The sequence below is a fragment of the Hemiscyllium ocellatum genome, chromosome 36 (genome assembly GCF_020745735.1).
Source record: "Hemiscyllium ocellatum isolate sHemOce1 chromosome 36, sHemOce1.pat.X.cur, whole genome shotgun sequence".
NCBI lineage: Eukaryota > Metazoa > Chordata > Chondrichthyes > Orectolobiformes > Hemiscylliidae > Hemiscyllium > Hemiscyllium ocellatum.
In genome coordinates this window covers 6,064,553-6,091,399 of record NC_083436.1, presented here as the reverse complement: position 1 = coordinate 6,091,399, position 26,847 = coordinate 6,064,553, and the positions used below count along the sequence as shown (strand labels likewise).

The window sequence follows — 26,847 nt, the reverse complement described above, 5'->3', positions numbered from 1 at the left end:
ATATTCTTTTGAAATTAATGTCCTCCCTCACTTCATTCTCTCATCTGCTCATCTTACTGGATATTGTTTACATTTAGGTTAACAAAGCTATTTTGTTGACTCCTCCCCATCATGAGATTTCTTAGCCCCTCATTCCAACAGAGATTTATAGAATCCCTCAAGTGTGGAAGCAGGCCCTTCAAGTTCATACTGACCCTCTGAACAGTATCCCATCCAGACTATACCTGCATGGCTAATCCACCTAGCCTGCATATCCCTGGAAACTATGGGCAATTTAGCATAGCCAATCCACCCAAGTTGCACATCTTTGGTCGGAGAGAGGAAACTCATGCAGGCATGTGGAGAAATGAGCAAACTCCACATAGACAGACAGACAGACAGACAGTCATCTGAGGGTGGAATCAAATCCAGTCCCTGGTGCAATGAGGAAGTAGTGTTAGCGACTGAGCAACTATGTTTTCCTTTAAGCACGTGCTACTTCTCAGACTCAGATCCGTCTGTTCCTATGCCAAGTCTCAAATGGCTCAGGCAGTGACCTGGAGATTAAATTTAGCATCCAACTCATACATATATAGCAATAATTCTACACTTGTAATTTAGCCCTGGTTGGGACCTTTCGTATCCTGAAAATGTGTTTCATATTGCACAATGGACACCACTTGACCAGACATGTGGTTGGAATGTAGTCTAGACAAATCACAAGACAGACATAACTTTTTACTTACATAATCAGGTGGGAGCTTTAGTTTGTAAAGCTGGAGAATGGATTGGAGCAAGGAGGAAACCAGGTTAGAGACCAACACCTCTTTGCCCAACTTGCTATCCATCATTTTCTTTTGGTTTGTAGCCACTTGCACTGAACACTTATCGGTGTCTGCAATAATACAGACAGATTCTGCAACAGGCTCATCCAAAACAGGGTGCTAAAATAGAAAAAGGGTAAATAATTCACAACAACAGCATTTAATATTTTGACCTTGATAAACTGTTTTAGAACAATGCAAATTATTAAACTCCATTCAAAATTGAGCAGATACTGTAAAAAGTCAGGTTTCTAGCTATTAGAACGTCAAAAATCTTAGCTGCCAAAGCCAAAGTCAGCTTAATTTCATTCCTTCACCATCTGGTTACTGACCTGCAGATTAATTTGCTAGCTAAAAGTCCCTCACAACAAAACATTTCCAAAATAATCCAGCTGCTACATTTAGCTGGCTGAAAAATGTTTTGCAATGCCAACCAACTTTGCCTCAGAGACACACACACACACACACACACAACATACACAAATATTGGTGAAAATTATCCAAAAGATCCTGCTGGTAGCCTCTGATGGGCTCAACTAAACAGTCAATTCTGAAGTTAACAGATTGTCTTGAATTGAGTTGATCATAATCTGAATGCTAAGACAACAATAACCATTTGGCATTGAATTCATCATGTGCTCTCAAAAGCACAAGCGTGTTTAAAACATGCCATTTCTTGCTTGAAGCTGAAATGTGAAAGTAGCAGAATGCACATCCATTATTGTTGTCGTAGCTAGGGACTCACTGGATGCCATGGTGGTACTTTTGGTCGACTCAGTCTTGCAGCACATTCGGAAGCTGGATAAAGAGGGGCAGCTTTGAGCAATAAATGAGCTATTCTGGCAACAGTTGATCTTGTTTATGGAAAGACAGCTCATGGGAAATGAAGAGCTTAGCTGAAAATGTGTTGCTGGTTAAAGCACAGCAGGTTAGGCAGCATCTCAGGAATAGGGAATTCGACGTTTCGAGAAGGGCTTATGCTCGAAACGTCGAATTCCCTATTCCTGAGATGCTGCCTAACCTGCTGTGCTTTAACCAGCAACACATTTTCAGCTGTGATCTCCAGCATCTGCAGACCTCATTTTTTAAATGAAGAGCTTAGTTGGGGGCAAGCAACACACTACTGGAATTCATGTAATTTGATACTGATTTACTCATGGGCCCAATCCATTATTGTACATAATGAGGTTTTGGTGGACAAGAATGTATGGATCAATGCACATATGTAACATACATTATTACTTTCCCCATTAAATTTTAACCACATCTGAGAATTAGCGTTTGGACCAACTCTATGCTTGATCCCTCATTTCAAATTAGAGACGCACTATTTTAAAATGTCTAAATCTTGTCTCAAATGCTTTTGTATTTTGAGTGGTGCAACCTCCTTCCAGGAATTATGTAATGGGTTAATAAAACCTGTAGAGCACAATGTGGACAGAACACACTAGAACTGCACGTGTCAATGATATTACAATCAAAACACTTACCTGCACAGCATGTGCTAAATCCGCCATTAAACACTGCTTCAGCTTCTCGTCAGAGCAAGTTCCATGTAAGACTAAGTCTGGGACATATTGAGAACAGTAGCCACCAAACAAAGATTTTCCAAAGTTACTGATACTTGGTCTGCTGCTCGTTTTGATGCTGTAGCAGAACCACAGAAAAGTTTGTATTTTAAAATTATATACTTTGTACATATGGACAGGCACATAAACAGTCCCATATATTTATCCTTATATATAGAAACAGCCTTAATTAACATTTACCATGCCTACTTTGTAATACTTTTAAAGTCAGATGGTCTTCTTTGGGCAATTTTGTACATGCCTCTTTCAAAGGCACATCTTCCAAAGATATGTCCAAGTGGTCACTACGCATTCACAAAGTTCTCCAAATGTCAACCTTTTCAATCCTATTGGATGTCACAGCCTAGTTGTATCCACTCCTCAGCCTAATGTCCATGTGTACACACTTAAACAACACCTAAGCAATACTCAGCAAAGGGTGATTTTTCTTTTTCCTCTATCAATGGACTAATTACTGCATCGGAGATCAGCTATGGAAGAATCTGAAAATCAAAGCTAGAACCTTCTTGTCCATTGGGTTTATAAGCATACAAAGGAATACTTTAATTACAGGACACTTTGATGTTTCCTCAATATCAAGTTTAAGATACAACCAAAATAAGTTATGAACTAAAAGCAAGCAGGCAGGGAACTTTATGGTTAGGGCACTGGCGGTTACGCAAAGGCATCCTGATGTGGCAGATTTGATTAATGCAAACAACAGACATGTAAGCAAAGTGGAATAATGAGGGATACTGCATTCTATATATATTGGGCTAAGCAGGCATTGTCATAAAGCAACAGATCCTTGAGCCAACAAAAGGTCAAACCAATTAGATGAAAAGTAAAGACAACAGATTTTGTTAACAACCTGCATACAGACATTGATCAAAATGACCAACACAATTAATAGTTCAACACTTCGTTTTGACAAGGGTGACTTTAATGGGAAGGGACCAAGACTTACAGTAAACTATGTAATAAAACATGAATGATTAATTTAACAGACCAGATAGCTGTATCCAAAAAAAGGTAATACTAAACCAGTTATAGCCAGAGGAAAGTGTTAGGTCTAATTTCCACAGAAAACAATAATGGATGTCTAAAGAGTTAAAGGACAAAATAAAACAAAAGTGAAAGAGCATTGATCTTGGTAAATGGGAGAGTTCCAAGCAAAGGGTAACAAATCAGATAGCAAGTACCTCTCAATTCAAAAAACCTTCCATAAAATTGAAAAATTGCACATCACTTCCATTTCAGGAAGCTGATAGAGAGAACAAGAATTATAGGTCAGTTAGCCTAATATTAATGGCATCTATAGCTAAGGATAGTGAAAAGTACAAGCTTATCAGAGTGTCATTATAGAGAATGACAACGTTGGCTGTGCCTGACAAAACAAATTGAGGTGGTGACTAAGATTTTATCTGCATATATTATTATTGTAAAAGCAACACGCTTTGCCATTCAATAAGAGCAAGGCTGACCTGGTTATCACCAACCATATCTCCTGATATCTTGTTAACAATACACTCAACCTTAGACTCCCTTGTAGATCAAGAATTTAACTCAGCTTTGAATAAATTCAACATCCCAGTGTACACGGTTCTCTGGCAAACAGAATTCTAGATAGTAACAACCCTTGAAGTAATTCCTCATCTTGAATGGAGAGATGATTTTTTAAAAAATGTGCCCTACTCTGCTAGATTCCACAAATGGAATATATATTTAAATTTTAATTCCTTAAGGTATTTGATATAAATGTCTCCCTAGAAGCAGAACTAGAAAATGGGGTTCCTGGAATGGTGGGCTAATTATTGATCTAGTTAGGGATTGACTGAATTGCAGTAAATAGAAGGAACAATGGACAATTACTCAAATTGCATGATGTGACTCCTGGTGTTGATAAGGTTGCACTAATGTTTTGAGATATTAAGAGGAACCGATAGAATGGATAGTTTGATAATGATTCCACTGGATGGTGAATTTTGGATTAGGAAATGTAGCCTAAAAGGGATAGGCATATCTTTCAGGAATAAAGTTAGGAAATACGTCTATGTAAAAAAAGACAGTGCTTTTTGCTTTAAAAAATGATATCAATTCAATTGTCAAGAGAAATCCATTAATCTCAGCTTTCAACTCAAATGAGACACATTAAGAATATAGGCAGAGAGTCTATGGCATTAGGTAACAGATTGCCAATGACTTCATTGAATGGCAAACAGGTAGCTAAATGGCTTATTCTGTTTTTATGCTCTTAACTTTTGCTCAAAGTCTCAAGTTACATCCATGACTTCTTGGAGGCTGGCAGCTCTCTGCTACTTCCTGAAATATGCACTTGAGAACTGTAAGCCAAGACAGTATAGATTAGGTTATTTAACTTGAGGAAGGGGTGACTATAAAGGGGTCATAACACAAGCAAACCTGATCAAATCTACCATACAGCCAAAACTTGGGAGGACTTCTACTTCCAGCCAATATCTTTAGTAACCATGCTCTTACTTGCCTTGGTGTTGAAAGTTCAAGCTCTTCCATGGTACCTTGTCTCTCATTAAAACACTCCAGTCCTTGTGTAGATGAATCATGGGTTACATCCTCATCATCACTGTCTCCAAGAGCACTGTCAGAACTTTCATTCCTGGGAATGTCACCATCTATCCTCAAGGTAATGTCCTTCTCAGAGTCACCATCCTTCCGACATGGCATGACAGTAGAGGCATTGTCCCCATAATCCTGTTTGCCAGAATTAGCACCAACCAATTCACGTGGAGGCACTTTCAAATCATCACAGCATGAAGTTCGGTGTTGCTGGGTTGTGGTGTTGCTGGTGGTGTTTCCTCCATTTGAGCATACAAATGATATGACAGTTTCCTTTGCAATGGAGATACCACAAACCTGGTTAGATAGCTCAGGTATGTTGCTTGCTGCAGGGCCACTGTCCTCCGTGAAATGTTCAGAGATACTTGTGCTTCCTTCAGAGAAAGGAATTCTCTCACAATAATGGTCCTGCTTTGCCTGCATTCTTCCTAAAGCGTCAGCCATCTCTGGTTGGTCCTCAGCAGGTTGATCTACTCGGTCTGTTTTTGACATGTTGATGTCTTTTTGTACATGATTACCGCTATTTTTTCCACCTTTGTGGTCCCTGAGGTGTTCCAATTGCTCTTCCATTTCCTTCCTTCTAGTTTCAATATCAGAGTCAGGTGATAGTGAACACCCAATCTGAAACAGCACTCTATCCTGCAGGTGTGGGCTCTTTTGAGGAAACCTGTCTGGACACTTCATTCCAGATCGGACAGAAGCAGCTCGAGATATCTTCACTGGAGGACTGATTGTCAGCTTTGCTGCAGTTGGTGATGCAGAACAAGTCAGTCCATCAGTTAATCCAAATGCCTCATGCCTACGCATTTGTGTCTCTGTATCACACAGTACAGACTCTTTCACGGTCGTTATTGTCTCTTTTGTGTTTTCTTGAATCATTGTGACTTCTGCACACGTGTTAGCAGTGTCAAATTGGGCTCCATTCACAACTGAAGGTGCTTCGTCGCACTGTCCAGAAGTATACTTTTCATAGCTATCAGATTGAGTCTTACTAACTGCTTTGGATTTTATATCTACTTGTATTGATTTATCTACAACCATCATATTTTCTTTCTCAACATTGGTCGAAGATCGAAGTGGAGTCACCACAGTAGGATCATCCTTATGAACACTGACCACTACATATTCTGATTCTTCCACTTCTCCCTTCTCGAGTGCAGTGGAGATCGTGGTTCCTGCTTGGATATTCTCACCTTCTGAGGGCTTCCCTTTGCATATTAGCTGGTTTTCTTGAAGATCTGAGCACCGTATAAAGTAGCTAAGGACAAAAAGTAGGCGCTCAACTAGTTCTTTACGTTTGCCAACCACAACAGTCCTGGCGAGCCTCACTGGAGAGCCAATAGCTCCATACAAATCACCTAGAAAGAAAGGCACAGAATTAGTAACAGCTATAAATACTCTAACAGAAAATATTCTGAGATACTCAAGAAATAAACCATGTTCTTAAAATGCTAAACACTAGACAAATTGCCTACAAAATAACAGATTAATTATTCATTTTTCTCATTCCTGTTTTTGCGCAATCTCACTATGCATATGTTGACTGGTGCAGTTCACATTTTAAAAAGCTAGGGGTCAATATTCGATCATTAGTTGCTGCACACAACTGGTAAAGTACTGGGGAAATATGCAAATAAAGCGAAGTTGTTTGTAACTCGATTAGTTTCTGTCACGACACTACAGATTTCTTACAGAAACTCAACACCCACGGATCAGTCGAACCGGGAACATTCCTCGACACAATGGACGTTTCTGCATTCTACACAGCATCCCCACAAGGATGGCATCATGGCAACAGCCTCAGTACTCAAACACCAACAACTGCCAATCTCCAAACACCATCCTACAACTCATCCGCTTTATCCTTGATCATGTCTTCACCTTTGACAACCAGTTCTTCATCCAGACACATGGAACAGCCACGGAGACCAAATGTGCACCCCAATATGCCAATATTTTTATGCACAGGTTCGAACAAGACTTCTTCTCTATGCAGGACCTCCGACCAACATTATACACCAGGTATATTGACGACATTTTCTTCCTCTGGATCCATGGCGAGGAGTCACTGATAAAACTACAGTGACAACAAGCTTCATCCCACCATAAAACTCACCATGGACTACTCTCGATTATCTGTCTCATTCTTGGACACATGTATCTCCATTAAGGATGGACACCTCAGCACCACACTCTACCACAAACCCACAGACAACCTCACAATGCTACACTTCTCCAGCTTCCACCCAAAACATATTAAAACAGCCATCCCCTATGGACAAGCCCTACACGTACACCGGATCTGCTCAGATGAGAAGGAATGTGACGGACACCTAATGGGCTATGATGCGCAACTCATTGACCGCCAGTTCCAACGTGCCACAGCAAAGAACTGTAATGACCTCCTCGGGAGATATACATATACTGCAACCGACAGTATTTCCCAGGAGCTGAAAAACTACGCCATGTTCTTCGTGACCTGCAACACATTATCAATGAGGATGAGCACCTCACCAAGACCTTCCCCACACCTCCACTACTTGCCTTTAAAACAACCGCCAAACCTCAAACAGATCATTGTTTGTAGCAAGCTGCCCAGGTGTCAGGACAACTCCATACAACCCTGTCACAGCAGGTGCTGCAAGATGTGTCAGAGTGTGGACATAGATACCACCATTACGCATGGGGACACCTCCCAACTTGTACACGGCAGGTACTCATGTGACTCAGCCAATGTTGTCTATCTTATACGTTGCAGGCAAGGATGCCCTGAGGCATGAAACATTGGGGAAACAGAGCAAAGGCTATGACAAAGGATGAATGGGCGCCGCACAACAATCAACAGACAGGAGTGTTCCCTCCCAGTTAGGGAACACTTCAGGTGGTCCAAGACATTTCGACCTCGGACCTTCGGGTGACCATCCTTCAAGGTGGACTTCGGGACAGACAGCAAAAAGTGGCCGAGCAAAGGCTGATTGCTAAGATCGGTACCCATAGGGAGGGCCTCAACTGGGACCGTAGGTTCATGTCATATTATAGGTGACCACCATTGCACTATATACATACACACACTTATGACACTCTACACTCACTAAACACACACACATACATTTCTCACACTCACAACCCTCAACCCAGACAGACAGATACATACACAAAGACCCACATGCACACATTTTGTGGGGTGAATTTGTACTTGCAGGGTTACATTGAACTTTGCTCAAAAACTGCATGAATTTATGTAAACTTTTTATCTCACTTTTCAGATTAGAATCAATCTAAACATCATGGCATAGACAGAGAACACAGGGGGCTAACACCTTCAACATATTGTCTAGCTATCACCCTTGTTAACAGCTAACCTGAGAATACAACATTTTGAAAAAAGTTTTGTGATTACACAAGAAAGAAGTGAAACAATCATGGCACTCAAACAGATAAAAGGCTTAACAGAATCAATTTTTCAATGTATAATTTCAGTTACATCACACTAAATTTTTGCTATAAATTCTGTGTTAGAATTGAGCCCTCCACTATCACATGAAGGAGCGATGCTCTGAAAGCTAGTGTGCTTCCAATTAAACCTGTTGGACTATAACCTGGTGTTGTGTGATTTTTAACTTTGTAACTCATCAAATTAGCTTCCTCATACAGGCAAACAATTTGCATGCTCAAGACTCTCCAATGGAGAAATGTAATAGCTGGAACTGATGCATAACCTTCAAGATCAAAAGAGATATCTGCAAATCGCACAGTATTTCTTGATCTCTGTCTTGTTCAAATTATTGCTGTTTCTTTAAATAAAAAAGGGCAAATTCCACTTTTCCAACATTACAATCTCAACTCTCGCAACAGTTCCACAGCTCTCAACCAATGCCTTCTGGATTTAAGCCCACTATCTGTTTTCTCTCTAGTTCCAGCTGGCTGTGTCCAAGTGCTACCGTGTTCCTTTAAATCGATACTTTTCTTCCAAAACTTTAGATAATTACCTGAACTCTGCCAAAACAAAGTACAATTCCTGTCTTTACACATGGACAGGGTTTTAAAACTCAACTGAGAAACTCAAATTTTGAATTTGGTGTTTCTGTATTGAATACATGAGATTGGCATCACTGCAATTGCTTTTAATAAGGAAAATCCCTTTGCAGTTCACATTTTAAAAATCCGGGGTTTAGATTAGAGTGATGCTGGAAAAGCACAGCAGGTCAGGCAGCAGCCGAGGAGCAGGAAAATCGATGTTCTGGGCAAAAGCCCTTCATCAGGAATAGAGGCAGGGAGCATCCAGGGTGGAGAGACAAATGGGGGGCTGGGGCGAAGGTAGCAAAAAGAGTACAATAGGTGAATGGGGATGGAGATGGAGGGGTCAGTATTTTATCATTAGAAATTAGTAGTTGCTGCTGGTAATAACTGGTAATTTGCATAAAACAAGGAGGTGCCTGTATTGGACTGGAGCAGACAAAGTTAAAAATTATACACCACGTTATAGTCCAACAGCTTTATTTGGAAGTACTAGCTTTCAGCGTGCTGCTCCTTCATCAGGTAGCTACCAAATTAATCACAGCAAAAGAGGAGTGCTGATGCTGGAGATAGAGTTGAGAGTGTGGTGCTGGAAAAACACAAGTCAGGCAGCATCCAAGGAGCAGGAAAATAGACGTTTTGGGCAAAATTAATCACGCCTACCCAATGAAACGCACTTCAGAAACAAGGATAGTTTTGAAACAATTCCTAAATATCCCTACTCACTACAACAAAAACACAAATCCCAATCCACTCTGCAGATCCAAGAAGTGAGCTCTGTCACATGCCACAGAATTCAGTGTCTGAGGCTTAAATACTCTCAACCCCATAGTACCATAAGTTGTAAATTGGGAATGGAGGAGAATAAAAAAGGAGCAGTAGAGGGTTCATTAGACAGGTGTTTCTGCAGTTACAGACATGAATCTTAGATGGTTTACCTGCCTGGCATCAGGGTCAAGAATACTAACAAGATGGCTTCTGGACTTTGTTTTGGGAGATGACCAGCCAGACATTGTGCTCCACATTGGTACCAACAATATATGTCGGAAGGAGAGTTTAATCCTAGAGTCAGAATTTAGGTGAACATTAGCAAACAGGATTTCAAAAGCAATCATCGCCAGAAGAGTCACAATAAATTGCACAAGTGCATAAGGAAAAAGGAGGATAAAACAGATGAACGCATAGATGCGAAGACACTGCAAGAAGGAGGGCTTGAAATTTCTGGAATACTGGGACGAGCTCGAAGGAAGGTGGGCCTTGTACAAGCTGGATGGGTTGCACTGAACAGAGCAAGGACTGAACTCTTGTGGAGGAGCTCAAAACTAACTATGCTGGGGTATGGAACCAGGACACAATATTAGAAAGGAATACCAGGATACACAAAGTCCAGGGAGAGAGACAGATAGCACTAGAAAACAGAATTACAATAGGTGGAGCTGAAGGAAGGGAGAAATTAAAACATTCTAAATTAGGGTGCACAGCACATATTTGAATGTGATTTAAAGACACAGGTTGACAAGCATTGAGGCTGCAGAAGGATTTGGACAGGTTAGAACAATGGTAGATGGAGCACAACGTGCGAAAATGTGAGGTCATGCACTTTGCTAGAAAGAACAGAGGTATGGGTTATTTTCTAAATGGGGAGAAAATTCAGAAGTCTGAAGTGCAAAGAACCTTGGGAGTGCTCGTCTAAGATTCTCTAAAGGTCAACTTGTAGGTTGAGTCAGTAGTTAGGAAGGCAAATGCAGTGATGGCATTTGTTATTTCGAGAGGACTTAAACGTACAGGCAGGAATGTTCTTCAAGCGGCTAAGGCTCTGATCAGACCACACTGGGTGCAGTTTTGGGCCTTATCTCAGGAAGGATATACTGGCCCTGGAGCATGTTCAGAGAAGTTTCAAGAGAATGGTCCCAGGAATAAAAAGCTTAACATTGAGGGACTTTTGAGGACTCTGGGTTTATACTTGGGAGTTTAAAAGGATGGTGGCGGGGTGGGATCTAATTGAAACATACAGAATACTGAATGGCCTAGACAGAGTAGATGTTGGGAAGATGTTCCTATTGATAGGAGAGATTAGGACCAGAGTGCATATCCTTAGAGTAAAAGGAAGATATTTTACAATGGAGGTAAGGAGAAACTTCTTCAGCCAGAGAGTGGTGAATCGATGTAAATGATTGCCACAGAAGGTTGAGGAGGCCAGGACATTGAGCATATTTTAGACGGAGATGGATAGGTTCTTGAGTATTAAGGAGATTAAGGGTTACAGGGAGAATACAGGAGAATGGGATTGAGAAACTCATCAGCCATGATGGAGTGGCGGAGCAGACTCGATGGACTGAATGGCTTAATTTCTGCTCTTATGGTGTTATGTGGAATTATGTTATTGTAGCGAGACCTGCCTGAAGTTAGGGCAGGACCGAGTGTTAAATACAGGGTGTTCAGGAAAGATAGGAATGAAAGACAAGGTGGAGTGGTGGCAGTATTGACGAAGGAGATCATTGCAGTGTTGCAGAAAGAGGATATCTAAGAGGGTTCAAGGACAAAATTGATTTGGTTAGAGCTAAGGACCAAAGGATGGGTACAATTATATTGCTTGCTGTAGTCTACAGACCAGCAAGTTATGGGAAAGATTTCCTTCTGCAATCAAAGAGTTGCATGCATCAAGTAGTTATAATGGAGGGCGGACGTTAATTACCCAAATATAGACTGGGTTAGTGGTAGTCTAATGGACAGAAAGGAGCAAGCATTCTTATGTTCAGGGTTTATATCTATCTCATACAGGGCAGTTACTAGGCTCCAGTAGAATTAAAGAACATACAAACTTAACATTTGCTGCAAACCAGCAAGGAGGCTTTAATCTGAAGTTGTACACTCTTAAAAAGTTCACGAACAAGCCCGAATAAGCCTGCAACATGGCTGATGACTGACTAGTGTGACTAACCTCTTGAACAGGCACTGTCCTGATGTAGGTCAACTCTAATATATGACAGTATCCAATAGCAAGATATGTCCAATCTAAGAAGAACTGCTAAACTTGGTTCTTGGGAACGAGGTGGTTCAAGAAAAAAAAAGAGTATCTGTAGGGAAAAATTCAGTGGACAGAAGAAAGCCAATTTAATAGGTCAAGAATGAAGCAAAACAAGCAAAGCAAGTCAAGCAGCATTCTAGGAACAAGTCAGTCAAATGTTTCTTTGAAGGGTTATGACCAAAACATTGATTCTCTTGCTCCTCGGATATTGCCTGATCTGCTGTGCTTTTTGCAGTGCCATGCTTTATCAACTGACTCTCCAGCATCTACAGTCCTCCTTTTCTGCAAGAATGGAGCAACACCAGATAGACTGGAGCCTAAGGCTCATGGGAAAACTGTAGCTGACGGATGGATCAACTTCAAATAAATTGTTCAGACACAGTCAAGGTATATTCCCTCAAAAGGGAAAAGCCAGACAAACAAACCCAGAACTCCTTGAATGAAAAAGAAAATAGAAATGAAGATAAATAACTTTTTAAAAATGTGCTTATGACAAGATGTCAGGTAGAAAAATACAACTGAAAACCAAATTTAATACAAAATATGCAGAAGGAATGCAAACTAGAAAAGCAAGGAAGGATTATGAGAAGAGATTACCAAACAGGAATTACAAAGTCTTCACAGATATATCGTGAAAGGATAGTATAAAGGAATATGATTAGTTAGGAATCAAAATAATTCGCATGTGGAGGCCGGGGATATGACAGATATGAAATTAATATTTTGCATGGGCTTTTAAATCGAGGAAGATGTCACATATGTTATGGTGACAGAGAAGGAAACCCTTATTAGAAGGGTTCAAAACTAACAGAAATAACGGATAAGCTTTTGGACAAGATGAGATGCACTCTATGACATTGAAGGATAGCAGTGACATGGTAACATTACTGGACTAGTAGTTCAGAGATCTACACTCAACAAAACTAATTGAATTTAAATTCAATGAAAATCTGGAATTAAAAGCTATCCTAAATAGCAACAATGTAAACATTGTCGATTGTCAATGTAGATCTGCAGAGTGATACCAGGGGATAAAGCACTGCAAATGTCATTGTTCAAAAAGCTAGGGTAGGCCCAACAACTGCAGAATAGAATTCAGCTTCAATAATCCAGGAAACCTCCAGGAACAATAACTCTGAATAGAATTAAGTCAGATGGATGAGTGTATTAGTTAGAAGAACCAGCATGGTTTTCTTCAGGGAAAACCATGTTATAAATTAACTCTGAAGTTTTCCAACAAAGTAAGAGTGTAATGCAATTGATGTGGTGCACCTGCATTTCCATAAGGTGTTTGGTACAGTAGACTTAAGAAGCTCATGAAGTAGACAAGACTTTAGCAACGTGGAACAAACTTGTCAGAGAGATAGGAAATAGTAATGGTTTATGAACACTTTTCATATTGGAGGTTTATAGTTGAGTTCTTCAGGGGTCAGTGTTGGGTCCCTTGTCTTTCCTGATATATGCATATATAAAATGATCTAGATCTTTGAATGCAGGAAATAATTCCAAAATTTGACAAAATTGTAAACGAAGGAAAGAACTTTGAAAGGACATTAACAAATAGTGAAATGGGTAGATAGGCAGTAGATGAAATTCAATATAGAGAAGTGATAACATAAAATGGATAGACAGTACAAACTAAAGACTACTAAAAGGAGCAAAATTATATTTGACAATTCATGTACATACATTAAAAGGTGGCAGAACTGTTGCAGAAACATTATGAAAGCATACATTCTGAGGCATTAGTAATAGTGACAAGGTACAAGAGCAGGGAAGCTGTGTGAACTATACAAGATACTAGTCAGTCTAGCTGGAGTATGTAGAGTTCTGACCTCACATTATAGGAAGAGCAGTAATGCATCAAAGAGCGTGACTAAGAAGCTGAAGAATGATCCCAAGGATGAGAAAATTCAATTATGAAAATAGATGGAGATGGGGCTGTTTCCCTTGTACAGGAGATGACTAAGAGGAGATTTGATAGAAATTTACAAAATCACAGGAAGTCTACATAAAGTAGACAAGGAGAAACAAACAGTTGTCAAAATAGATGAAAACTGAGACAGCACTCATTTGAAAGGGATTTGCAAAAGTAGTAACTGCAATTTTACAAATTATGTTTTCAAACAACGAATTGTTTGGATCTGAAATGCCCCACTTAAAAGAGTGTGCGGTGAAGGCATATGTAATCAAAGCATTTCATTTAGCATTATTTCTATTTAACTAAACATTCAATATACAGAGTTATTGGGAACGGGGAAAGAAAGTGGCATTAATGCCATAATTGGAGAGTGGGTGCATACATTAAAGGCTGAATGGCCTCCTCCTGCAATGTACTAATTAAGATTTGGTGAAACGGATCCCAAATAAACAGTGTTACGCCAAACACAACCACAGACAATATTCCCAAATGGGTTGAGTGGACAAGATAAAAACAGGAGACATGATCTATGAATGGTCTCTTATAATGACAAATCTAAAACAGATAAAATTTAGATGCTTTTATGTGGACAAAATATTTACGTATAACTTTAAAACGTATTCATGTCCAGATAAAAATATCACACTCCCTACATCTCTTATTAAATCACTCAATCTGTAGTTATTGATTCAATATTTTTAATTTCCAAATTCTCTAGCCTACCCTCTGTCCATTTGTTGCTCTCCAGTTCAAAATGGACTAGCCTGTTAATGTGAATACTACAGAAGAATAGCCAATAAGTCGGTGCCAGTGGAATAATGTGAATATTGAATTCCATGTCTAATGTAAGCTTAATGCTCTTTATGAGGGAATATATCCTGTTGTGTAGAGTGATTTCTTTGAATAGACCGTGATAAATTCTCAACTGTTAATGGGAAACACAGTCACTTTAATATGACATTCCACCACAAATCCCTTCTCCATTGCACATTCCTTCCTTTCAATCAGAACAGTTCATTATTTTAACAAAGGACACAGATTCATCTGCAAAAACAGTTCTAATAACACCCAAAGTATTCAAATTTGAAACAAATCAATGAACCTTACCAAGTTGTGCCCAGAGAGGATTGTACGGATGTGATTTGCCCAAAAGGTTCACACTCTGGGATGCACGTTTCTCATGAAATGCCTTTATAGGAGGGTGGTCATTCGGCATAACTGTGGGAACCCAGGCTAGGTGATACGTGAGCACAGCTGTTAGCAATGCTGAAAAGAATCTAAAGTTATGGGGAGAAAAGTAATAAAATCTTTGAAAATCATCTAACCAAAACAACCAGTAAACTTCTCTAATACTGTGACAGGTGACAACAGAACATGGCATCACAGTGAGGCATCCTAGAAATATAGCTCCTGCAATGTTAAGATTGAGTAAACTCGTATTCTCAAAGATGAGAAAATTAAAAGGGAAAATCTAACCAAGTTTTATGCTTCAAGATATTCAGAATGGCAAAGGACTACTTTTTCCTTCTGTAGTCAAATCCAGTACAAGCACTCTGCGTTGAGAGAAAAAACAATATTTGCACAAAGAGTAATACATTTTCAAACATTTTTGCTCAAGGAAATTCGACTTCAAGCTTGTAATGGATTTAAAAAGGGAAGTACTTCATAAAATACATATTTTTCAGGGTATATAGAAAAGGAATTAGAATCAAAAGACACAATAACGTAATGGTAAGGTTCTAGAGATTGTTGCTGAACAGAGACCTTGGAGTGCAGGTTCATAGCTCCTTGAAAGTAGAGTTGCAGGTAGACAGGATAGTGAAGGCGGCGTTTGGTATGCTTTCGTTTATTGGTCAGAGTATTGAGTACAGAAATTGGGAAGTCATGTTGCAGCTGTACAGGTCATCAGTTCAGCCACTGTTAGAATATTGCGTGCAATTTTGGCATCCTTCCTATCGGAAAGATGTTGTGAAACTTGAAAGGATTCAGAAAAGATTTACAAGGATGCTGCCAGGCTTGGAGGATTTGAGCTATAAGAGGAGCCTGAACAGGCTGGGGCTGTTTTCTCTGGAGCGTTGGAGGCAGAGGGGTGACCTTATAGAGGTTTACAAAATTATGAGGGGCATGGATAGGATAAATAGACAAAGTCTTTTCCCTGGGGTCAGGGAGTCCAGAACTAGACGGAATAGATTTAGCGTGAGAGGGGAAAGATTTAGCGTGAGAGGGGAAAGATATAAAAGAGACTTAAGGGGCAACGTTTTCCACACAGAGGGTGGTACGTGTATGGAATGAGCTGCCAGAGGAAGTGGTGGAGGCTGGTAAAATTGCAACATTTAAAAGGCATTTGGATGGGTATATAAATAGGAAGGGTTTGGAGGGATATGGGCTGGGTGCTGGCAGATGGGACTAGATTGGGTTGGGATATCTGGTTGGCATGGACGTATTGGACTGAGGGGTCTGTTTCTATGCTGTACATCTGACTCTATAACTGTGAAAATCACAAAAATATGGTGGGTGTGGGCATGATAGATAAATGGTCTATATGTGCTCAGATTTCAGTGTTCTACAAACCACCCCCTTTCAAAACAAATCTCCATTTGAAGCTTTTCAAGAAAGAACGTGTTAAATATTTCAGTTCACTATTTGTACAGCAAGGAAACAACCTGTTGATCACCCCCTATTGCCTTCAGTTGACTGATTAGATCAATGCTCCTTTATGCTGGCCACCACTTGAAAGAAATGTTGAGGGCAGAAAAATTAAGGATTCTACTATCAGAGGACTTCCAAGCCCATCACCATGGAAGGCTGGATAACTTCACCGAGATGGTTAAGTTCTAGAGGGCATAACTGACTGGGTTTGCAACAGGTGGTGAAAGAACCAATAAGCAAATATGAAAAAAAGGTTCTCAAAGGTCTGTCTGCAACAGCATTGATAGCCCTCGTGGAAACATTTCACCGCATCATGAATACCGTTCATAGTTTGTGGCATGTCCATTATGTGGAGATCCTGACTGATCTAGCAGCTAAGAACTGGTTTTCAATGGGTGCAATCAACAGCAAAATTGATTTTTATCATGATTTCTAGTCTCAATGTCTAGCACATTCCTTATTACAAATGTTACTGTTAAGAAAAGGGGCCACCATGGTTCAATGACGATATTGGTTCACAGATCAGGTCAGAATAGCATCAGATATCTAAACAGGAATGCCAACCTGGTGAATCTACAACTTTAGATTAAATAGCTCATTCAATGAACTTACACCTTAAGGCAAGCAGTGTGTTGTTTACAGTAACCTTCAAAGAATTCTGCACCATTCATAAGTTCTTAGATACTGAAGCATTTCGTTGTTACAAGGAGAAAAGATCTAAAGAATATTTAGGATTTGGGCTGATAAAGGCCATTTCCAAAAATGAAGAATCTAACAATCACCTGATGACACTCAATGGCATTTACCTTGCTGACCTCAAACTGCAGGGGAGGAGTACACCATTGACCAGAAGCATAAATATCTGCAGTATGAGAGTAGGTCAGAGGTTGGATAGGCTGAGGTGATTGACCTACCTATCCACTCTTCTGATTTGGGCCTTGTAGATGGTTGGACAATTTTGGCTGCGATGAAACACTCTCCACTTACCAAGTGCACCTCCAAATTGTGCTTTAAAATGCAGCTGAAACAATCCAGGACAAAAATCAACTTGAGCGATCAGCATCCTAACTGCCACCTTAAAGCTTCAGTTCTTTCAGCACAGGCACAATGGCAGCAGTATGTGCTATCTACAAAGTTGCCTTTGAAATCTCCTTTGATAGAGGTTGCACATTTGGAAGGTGCTATCACTAAAGTTGGGAGGTGGTAAGCATATGAAATCAATTACATGCTTTCCTTCCATCCAATCTTGGAAACACACTGCCAGTTCATTATCGCTGGTGCAAAAACCATAGAATTTCCTAATAGCGCTATGGAAGAACATTCACCATTTTTAAGTATTTAAGAAGGGATGTGAAGTTAGCAATAAATGTTAGCTTTGCCAGTGATGCCCATAACCAATGAATGAATTTAAAATGCTGTTGCCAGAGTGAAAATCTAAATGCTTCAAATGAATATAGTTCAATACTGTAACTATACAGGAAGACGACAGCAGAAGTTGCCACAAATGAAGAACACATGAGAGTTTGTTTGGAAGGGTCTACCATTATTAATTTTAATTTTAAGTCAAAAATGATAAGTATGAAGTTTATTTAAACATTCTAAAGATGACCATATACATACTGATTCTTTGACATATGCTCGATTAGCAAGGTGAAATCTCTGATAAAGCAGCGGCATAGCCGGTTCTTCTCTGATGCATTGAACATCATTGTAAGCCATGCAGGTTCGGAGATCCTTGGGACTGTGTAAAGCTTGTATACAGTGGCCCTGCAGAGAAAACAATTTAAAAATTAACTACTCCTTAAAAGCATTTTCCAGCCACTGAATGTTATATATAACCGATATGATCCTTTAATTAGTTGCAACATATGTACAGAAGTATAGATCATAAAGTAAACAAGTACTTTCAACAATTTCAACATTTAACTTTCATTATTTTTGACTTTAACGTAATAGATTGTAGTAACTTGTACAGTACACAGGCTGTATCACTAATCCAACAACCTTGGTACTTGCTCTTTCTTGATGGAAGATCACGTCAGGGCAAGCACAGGAAGTTTTAAATTCACATTTAGAAAATACAGTGCAACATAAAATAGCTATTTTATCTAATACAAAAGATTTCATTAGCTATTAGTTCTACGTTTTGTAAACGTTTCATAAACACAACTGATCACAGAATGATGTGAGCGCGTGAGAGCGAGCATAGGCAGAGATGGAATCCAGAAGGTGGTGAAAACGGGTTGGCTGTGTTGAAAGCAGCCCATGTCATCACAGGGGCTGGGTGTGTTGGGGTGGGTAAAAAACATAGAAAGAAGCGTTCAAGTTCTAAAATTATTAAGTTGATTAGATTTCAAGACCAGGAGGGATGGAACAGCAAGACCGAGGAATGGATGTGCACAAATACTCAATGCTGACAATTCAAGTTGGAGGGTGATAAGAAGAAAAAAAAAAGTGTCTTTGGCTTGAACAGATTCTCACAAGAGACAAAAGGTGCGTGAACAGAAAGAGAAGCCATATAATTCTCTGGCTAAAACTAAACAGATAAGAATGGAGCCAAATATGGGCAGTCCTAACCTGCTGAACAAGGTGGAATGGTAAAATAGATGGAGAGGCAATAATACCAAAAGCTCCAGAGAGATCAAAAAGTGGAGCATAAATAATTTACTTTCAAAGTCATGTTTGATGCATGATTAATGAATGTTTTATTGTCCTGCATATTTTATGGTAAGAATACAAGAAAATAGTGAAAAAAAACTTTCATTCGTTGCCATGATATGGTGCCATTTTGAATAATTTAAGAATGAGGAAAAAAGATATAGCTTAAAAAGAGAGAGTCCATCAGTCCCGAGCCAGCTCATAGTTAACAACACCTGAGCTGCCAGCCCTCCTCCATCACTATCTATACTGAAACCAACTGATGAACTCGCTGGTCCTCAGATGCCATCTTTTGCCACTGGGCTGAAACTCGTCATCCACTGCCACGCAGTATTTTGCGCGGGACTAACCAAAGTCAGATATGGTGTCTCTTGCTGTTGGGCCCACCTCGATGTCACTGTGATACCCTTCCGCCACGGCTAGAGCCTAACCCAACCAATCAAGCACCATATTTCACCACTGGACCTGCCTCACTGATGTCATCGCCACTGATTATAGCAGTGTTGACCTTGATAAGAGTTCTTGTGTTAGCATGAAAACTTAATTAAAAGGATGCAAACAGGGAACCCAAGGTAAGATAAGTACGGGTCATGGGATAACCAATCTTGGCTCTGCTGTAACATCTGACCTCCAGTTTGGAAATAATTCTAAAAATGTCTTTATTAAATAGTTCTCCAGGTAATTCAGGCAAATAGCCTATATGAATATTACATTATTTTGATCAAGGTCAGGGAACAGCCAGACTCCAGAGAATGCCAAATGTAATTAAAAGGCTATTTACAAATTGGCTTTTAACATTATTAATATTGCAATAATGGACGCTTCAATGAAAGGAATCACAGTACTAATACATGTAGCAATCAACCCTCTCAGATAACAGTTGCAGCAATGGCAAGAAGTTGGAAAAATAAGAGGCAGCAGGCCAAGGACTAACAGATAGAGTTGAACTTAGATAAATGTGAGGTGTTACATTTTGGAAAGGCAAATCAGGGCAGGACTCATACAATTAATGGGAAAGTCCTGAGGGGGGTGTTGCTGAACAAAAAACCTTGGAGTGCAGGTAGTTAGCATAGTGAAGGCGGTGTTTGGTATACTTTCCTTTATTGGTCACAGCATAGAGTAAAAGAGCTGGGAGGTCATGTTGTGGCTGTACAGGACATCGGTTAGGCCACTTTTGGAATATTTGAGCAATTTTGGTCTCTCTCCTATCAGGATTACATTGTGAAACTTGAAAGAATTCAGAAAAGACGTTGCCCTGTTTGGAGCTATAGGGAGAAGCGGAATGGGCTGGGATGACCTTACAGAGGTTTATAAAATCACGAGGTGCATGGATAGAGTAAATAGACAAGGTCTTTCCCCCAGGGCGGGGAGTCCAGGACTAGAGGGAAAGATATAAAAAGACCGAAGGGACAACATTTCGCACGCATATGTGGTGCATGTATGGAGTGAGCTGCCTGGGGAAGTGGTGGCGGCTGGTACAATTACAGCATTTAAAAAGGCATCTGGATGGGAATATGAATAACAAGAGTTTTGAGGGATATGGGCCAAGTGCTGGCAAATGGGACTAGATTAGATCAGATTTCTTAGTGTGGAAACAGGCCCTTTGGCCCAACAAGTCCACACCAACCCTCTGAAGAGTAACCCACCCAGACCCATTTCCTTCTGACTAATGCACCTAACACTATGGGCAATTTACCATGGCCAATTCACTTCACCAGCACATCTTCAGACCGTGGGAGGAAACCCACGTAAACACTGAGAAATGTGCAAACTCCACACAGACAGCTCAAGGCTGGAATCAAACCCAGGTCCCCGGTGCTGTGAGGCAACAATGCTTACCATGGAGTCGCCGTGCTGCACCATTAGGTTAGAATATCTGGTCAGCATAGAGGAGTTAGATCAAAAGGGTGTGCTTCCGTGCTGTACATCTCTAGGGCACTAAATACAGAAGAACAAAACTGCACAAATCTCTTCATATCTCACCTGAATTCTCCCAGGCTGTCCATTACCTGGCTGATGTAAATCTGCACTCTCTGATTAGATTCTGCAATCTTTCTGCAAGAAATCATTGCCTACCAAAAAAATTTAAAGAATAATGTACATTAAACTCTTGCATTACAGCATGCACTCAATTTTGATTAATGGAAATCCACCCACTCCAAATTTTATCCTACAAACCTCTGCGGGATAAGTACAATGTCAAACAATGTCATTTGCATTATCAATGTACCCCAACCTCACTTCAAATCACGAAGGGGTCTCTATGGTAGAAATTTTCCTGTTCAACTTAGGTTTAGTTGTAGCAACCTCGGGGAGTTACAGGCAGCTCCACAGATTGAGGACTAATGCAGTTGAAACAAATCTCAACAGAAATTCATAAAATCTAAAAGATGGGATAGAGTCAATACAATAAATGCAGAATGGATTCAACTTTATAATTGCACCATGTTGCAACTAAAATTATGTATTTTTACAATAGTTTTAACAGGACAAACAAGTAAACCTGAGAAAAATCACTACTTAAACAGAAAACAGTTTATAGATTTTGATAAAAGTATTGTAAAATCATTATTGCATGTTACCTGCTCAATGGCACTCTTTAGTTTGTTTAGATGAGTCTCAAAGAGGGGAAAATGTGAAAAGAAGAACTCCTGGAAAGTCCTGTTTTCCTCTTCCTTCTCTGGCAGAGAGAAAACAACACTAACAGCAATCTTCTTCCTCCGGACCATCTGAGGGTTCGAAGCATAGCTTTCATCTGCCATACTGAAAGTCTCCTCAGCTGACCTTTTAATACAAGGAAATGTTAAATAAAAAAGCCAAAATCAACTATGAAAACATGAATATACACATAATTTGGTATTCAGTTTAGCAATAAAGTAGGGGCTCACAACTTTTAGTCAAAGATCTAAACATAAGCATACAATGAAATATTCCGTCCAAGAGTGAGGAAAATAATTAAGGATGCAAATCTCAAGGGGATATAGAGCAGAGGAACCAAAGGGGGACAGGAGCACAAGTTGAAGGCAGCAGGACAGATTGAGAAAACAATTAAATATGGCATATGGGATCCCAGACTTTATAGAATACAAAAGCAATGACATTATAGTGGAATTTTAAAAAACGCTGGTTCAATCTCAAATGGAATAGTGTGTCCATTCTAAGTAATAAGCTTTAGGAGTGTCCAAACAAGATTAAGAAGAACGATTCTGGGAATGAGTTACAAGGATAGAATGGGAAAGCTGAGGCAGCTAAGCCAAAAAACGGTGGAGGGAAAATTTAAGCAATAAAAGTGTTCAAAATGCTGTAGCATAAGTCTGGAAATTAATGTTTCATGATTAAAGCTTTGTATAATCACACAATAAAAGAATATTCCTTGACTAATATAGCATATTGTTCAGCTTTTATAGTGTACCTAATATAGAGTTCAGTACTCATGTCAAGTGACTCTCCTTAGCCTCATTTGACAAAGAAACGTGCCATTGGGTTGCAAAGAGTGAAGATAATACCAGAATGTCTTCGAGTTACAGTTACAAGACCAAGGGGACCTGTCTTCCTTATTTATATTTAATATCTATACTTACAAGATTTGAGATCCTCCCAGCTTGTTAGCCCTTTTCAAGAAATCATAAGCAACCTTGCTTTGGGAGTTGTTATAGATGAGAATAATAATAATATTTTGGCTAAGTGTAACATTCGAAACGTATTTAAGTTTGTAATTTTTAATCCTTTAGATCTGCATCAACCAAGAAGTTGAAACAATTTCAACAGAAATTTGTAACAAACACTTTACGGGTGGGGAGGGGTCAATTCAATAAATCCAGAATGGATTCAACCTCATACAAATTCCACTCGTACCCATGCTGCAGCTTTATTAAGATCATGCATTTTTAAAGATGTTCTAACAGAACAAGAATGCAAACCTCATGCAATCACCAGACTTCAGAACATTTCACAATTTCACCCTTTTTTACATCCTGTACAACAATTCTTTTTTTAAAAAGCAGTACTTTGTACTTTTATTATTACTTTGTGATGTTCTGTGTTAGTTTTATGTAGTTTTGAGGTTTATAAGCAACTTTATACACTATAATCTACAAGACCAAGATTGAAACATTGCAGTCTTGAGTTCAAATCCCACCATGGCAATTGGTGCAATTTATTCAATTAATAAATCGAGAATATAAAATTAGGGTCAGAAAGGAGATCCTGTCGATAATCATCGATTTTTTTGTTAAAACTACAAATCTGGCTCGCTAATGCCCATTGGAGAAGGAAAATCCTTACTTGGTCTGACTTATGAGTGTCCAATAATGTAACTGACTCGTAACTGTCCTGTGAAGTTAGCCAGCAAGCTACCAAAGTCAGTCAATTAGAAAGACAGTAACAAATGCTATCTTTGGTTCTTTCATGTGGGTGTCGCTGACAATTTTAAAAAAAGACAAATGGAAACTGTGAAACCTGAGAAAAAGTGTTAAAGAAGCGAGCCACATCCTATTGTAGGCCTTCAACTGGTACAAGATTTCAACAAGGTAGCTATCATAGATCTAAAAGCATGGGATACTGATACGTCCATTCACATATTAGAGTTGGTGACCAAATTTATTCTATTACTCTCATATTCAAAGGCAAAATTACTTTGGACAAAAATCACAAAAAGTGGTTCAGGACAGGATTTAAACTTGTAAGGTGGGGGTGGTTCCATTAATGGGACTAAGTTTTGGATGTAGCAAAAGAGGGAGGGTAGGGAATAGGGAAAAGAAGGTGAGGGAAGGCTCGAGTGGTGACAAATAAACAAGAAAATAGAATTACCTTCCAATCGGCATGAAAGAGAAAAGCTAGATTAAAAATTGTATGTAATCACATGAGCACAGTGAACAAAATTGGGGAATTGGAAATAAAGATTGTTCTTGTGGATGTGATATAGTAGTATTGACAGACATGTGGCTCAACAGAACAGGACTGAATACTGTTTGGGTGTACATCTATACAGTGTATTCAAAGAGAACGAGTACCCAATGAACACATTCTGCTGATATTTCAGCAACAAACCCAAACAAGCAGAAAAAACATATCCAGAAACCCTAGGCACTCTCCCCTACAAGGGCATCTCAGAAATGACTGCCAGATGACTCCGAGGAGAAAGTGAGGTCTGCAGATGCTGGAGATCAGAGCTGAAAATGTGTTGCTGGAAAAGCGCAGCAGGTCAGGCAGCATCCAAGGAACAGGAGAATCGACGTGTTGGGCATAAACCCTTCTTCAGGAATGAGGATGCAATAGATGATGTGTGTGGAGGTTCAGGTGAATTTGTGGCAGATATGGAAGGATCCCTTGGGGCCTTGGTGAGAAGTAAGGGAGGAGGTGTGAGCGCAAGTTTTGCCTTCTTGCGGTTGCAGGGGAAGGTGCTGGGAGTGGAGGTTGGGTTGGTGGCGGGTGTGGACCTGACTAGGGAGTCACACCACCAAGGATATTTCCCTCCCCTCCCCTATCAGCGTTCTGAAAAGCAACATTAACTGCCTCAACCTCCCCACCCCTCTCACCCACTCCAACCTCTCACCCTCGGAACGTGCAGCCCTCCACTCCAACCCCAACCTCACCATCAAACCGGCAGACAAGCGAGGCGCAGTAGTAGTTTGGCGCACCGATCTTTACACCACTGAGGCTAAACGCCAGCTCGCGGACACCTCCTCCTATTGTCCCCTTGACCATGACCCCACCTCCCACCACCAAACCATCATCTCCCAGACCATCCATAATCTCATTACCTCAGGGGATCTCCCATCCACCGTCTCCAACCTCATAGTCCAACAGCCCCACACCGCCGTTTCTACCTCCTGCCCAAAATCCACAAACCTGACTGCACCGGCCGAACCATTGTCTCCGCCTGCTCCTGCCCCACCGAACTCATCTCTGCATACCTCGACACGGTCCTATCCCACTTAGTCCAAGAACTCCCCACCTACGTTCAGGACACCACCCATGCCCTCTACCTCCTCCATGATTTTCACTTCCCCGATCCCCAATGCCTTATCTTCACCATGGACATCCAGTCCCTGTACACCTCCATCCCCCATCACGAAGGAGTCAAAGCCCTCCGCTTCTTCCTTTCCCGCCACACCAACCAGTACCCTTCCACTGACACCCTCCTTCAACTGACTGAACTGGTCCTCACCCTGAACAACTTCTCTTTCCAAACCTCCCACTTCCTCCAAACCAAAGGAGTTGCCATGGGCAACCGCATGGGCCCCAGCTATGCCTGCCTCTTCGTAGGATATGTGGAACAGTCCATCTTCCGCAACTACACTGGCACCATCCCCCACCTTTTCCTCCACTACATCGATGACTCTATCGGCGCTGCCTCGTGCCCCCACGAGGTTAAACAGTTCATCCACTTTACCAACACCTTCCACCCCAACCTCAAATTCACCTGGACCGTCTCAGACTCCTCCCTCCCCTTCCTAGACCTTTCCATTTCTATCTCGGGCGACCGAATCAACACGGATATTTACTATAAACCGACTGACTCCCACAGCTACCTAGACTACACCTCCTCCCACCCTGCCTCCTGTAAAAACGCCATCCCATATTCCCAACTCCTTCGTCTCTGCCGCATCTGCTCCCAGGAGGACCAGTTCCAATACCATACAGCCCAGATGGCCTCCTTCTTCAAGGACCGCAGTTTCCCCCAAGATGAGATCAACGATGCCCTCCACTGCATCTCCTCCACGTCCCGCTCCTCCGCCCTTGAGCCCCGCCCCTCCAACCGCCACCAGGACAGAACCCCACTGGTTCTCACCTACCACCCCACCAACCTCCATATACAGCCGTCATTTCCACCAGCTCCAAACAGACCCCACCACCAGGGATATATTTCCCTCCCCTCCCCTATCAACGTTCTGAAAAGACCAATCCCTCCATGACTCCCTCGTCAGGTCCACACCTTCCACTTTCCCCTGCAACCGAAGAAATGCAAAACTTGTGCCCACACCTCCTCCCTTACTTCTCTCCAAGGCCCCAAGGGATCCTTCCAGATCCGCCACAAATTCACCTGCACCTCCACACACATCATCTATTGCATCCGCTGCACCCGATGTGGCCTCCTCTATATTGGGGAGGCAGGCCGCCTACTTGCCGAATGTTTCAGAGAACACCTCTGGGACACCTGGACTGACCAACCAACCCAACCACCCCGTGGCTCAACACTTCAACTCCCCCTCCCACTCCCACTCCACCAAGGACATGCAGATCCTTGGACTCCTCCATCGCCAGACCATAACAACACAACGGTTGGAGGAAGAGCGCCTCATCTTCTGCCTAGGAACCCTCCAACCACAAGGGATGAACTCATTTCTCCAGTTTCCTCATTTCCCCTCACCCCCACCTTGTCTCAGTCAAATCCCTCAAACTCAGCACCGCCTTCCTAAGCTGCAATCTTCTTCCTGACCTCTCCGCCCCCACCCCACTCTGGCCTATCACCCTCACCCTGATCTCCTTCCACCTATCGCATCTACAATGCCCCTCCCCAAGTCCCTCCTCCCTACCTTTTATCTTAGCCTGCTGGCCACACTTTCCTCATTCCTGAAGGGCTTATGCCCGAAACGTCGAATGCTG

General features: G+C 41.0%; 1 protein-coding gene across 4 annotated transcripts in view; it reads right to left on the bottom strand.

Annotated features, from left to right (window-relative positions):
• The window catches only part of LOC132833466 (folliculin-interacting protein 2-like), a 130,987-nt gene that overhangs the window by 8,862 nt on the left and 95,278 nt on the right, over positions 1-26,847 (bottom strand). For all 4 annotated transcript variants that reach the window (XM_060851786.1, XM_060851787.1, XM_060851788.1 and 1 more), the window contains 7 exons: positions 21,822-22,023; positions 21,223-21,311; positions 18,202-18,348; positions 15,040-15,209; positions 4,875-6,324; positions 2,294-2,450; positions 726-923 (listed from right to left, as the gene is read on the bottom strand). In XM_060851786.1, coding sequence (XP_060707769.1) covers positions 726-923; positions 2,294-2,450; positions 4,875-6,324; positions 15,040-15,209; positions 18,202-18,348; positions 21,223-21,311; positions 21,822-22,023 — 2,413 coding nt within the window. The remainder of the gene's footprint in view (positions 1-725; positions 924-2,293; positions 2,451-4,874; positions 6,325-15,039; positions 15,210-18,201; positions 18,349-21,222; positions 21,312-21,821; positions 22,024-26,847) is intronic.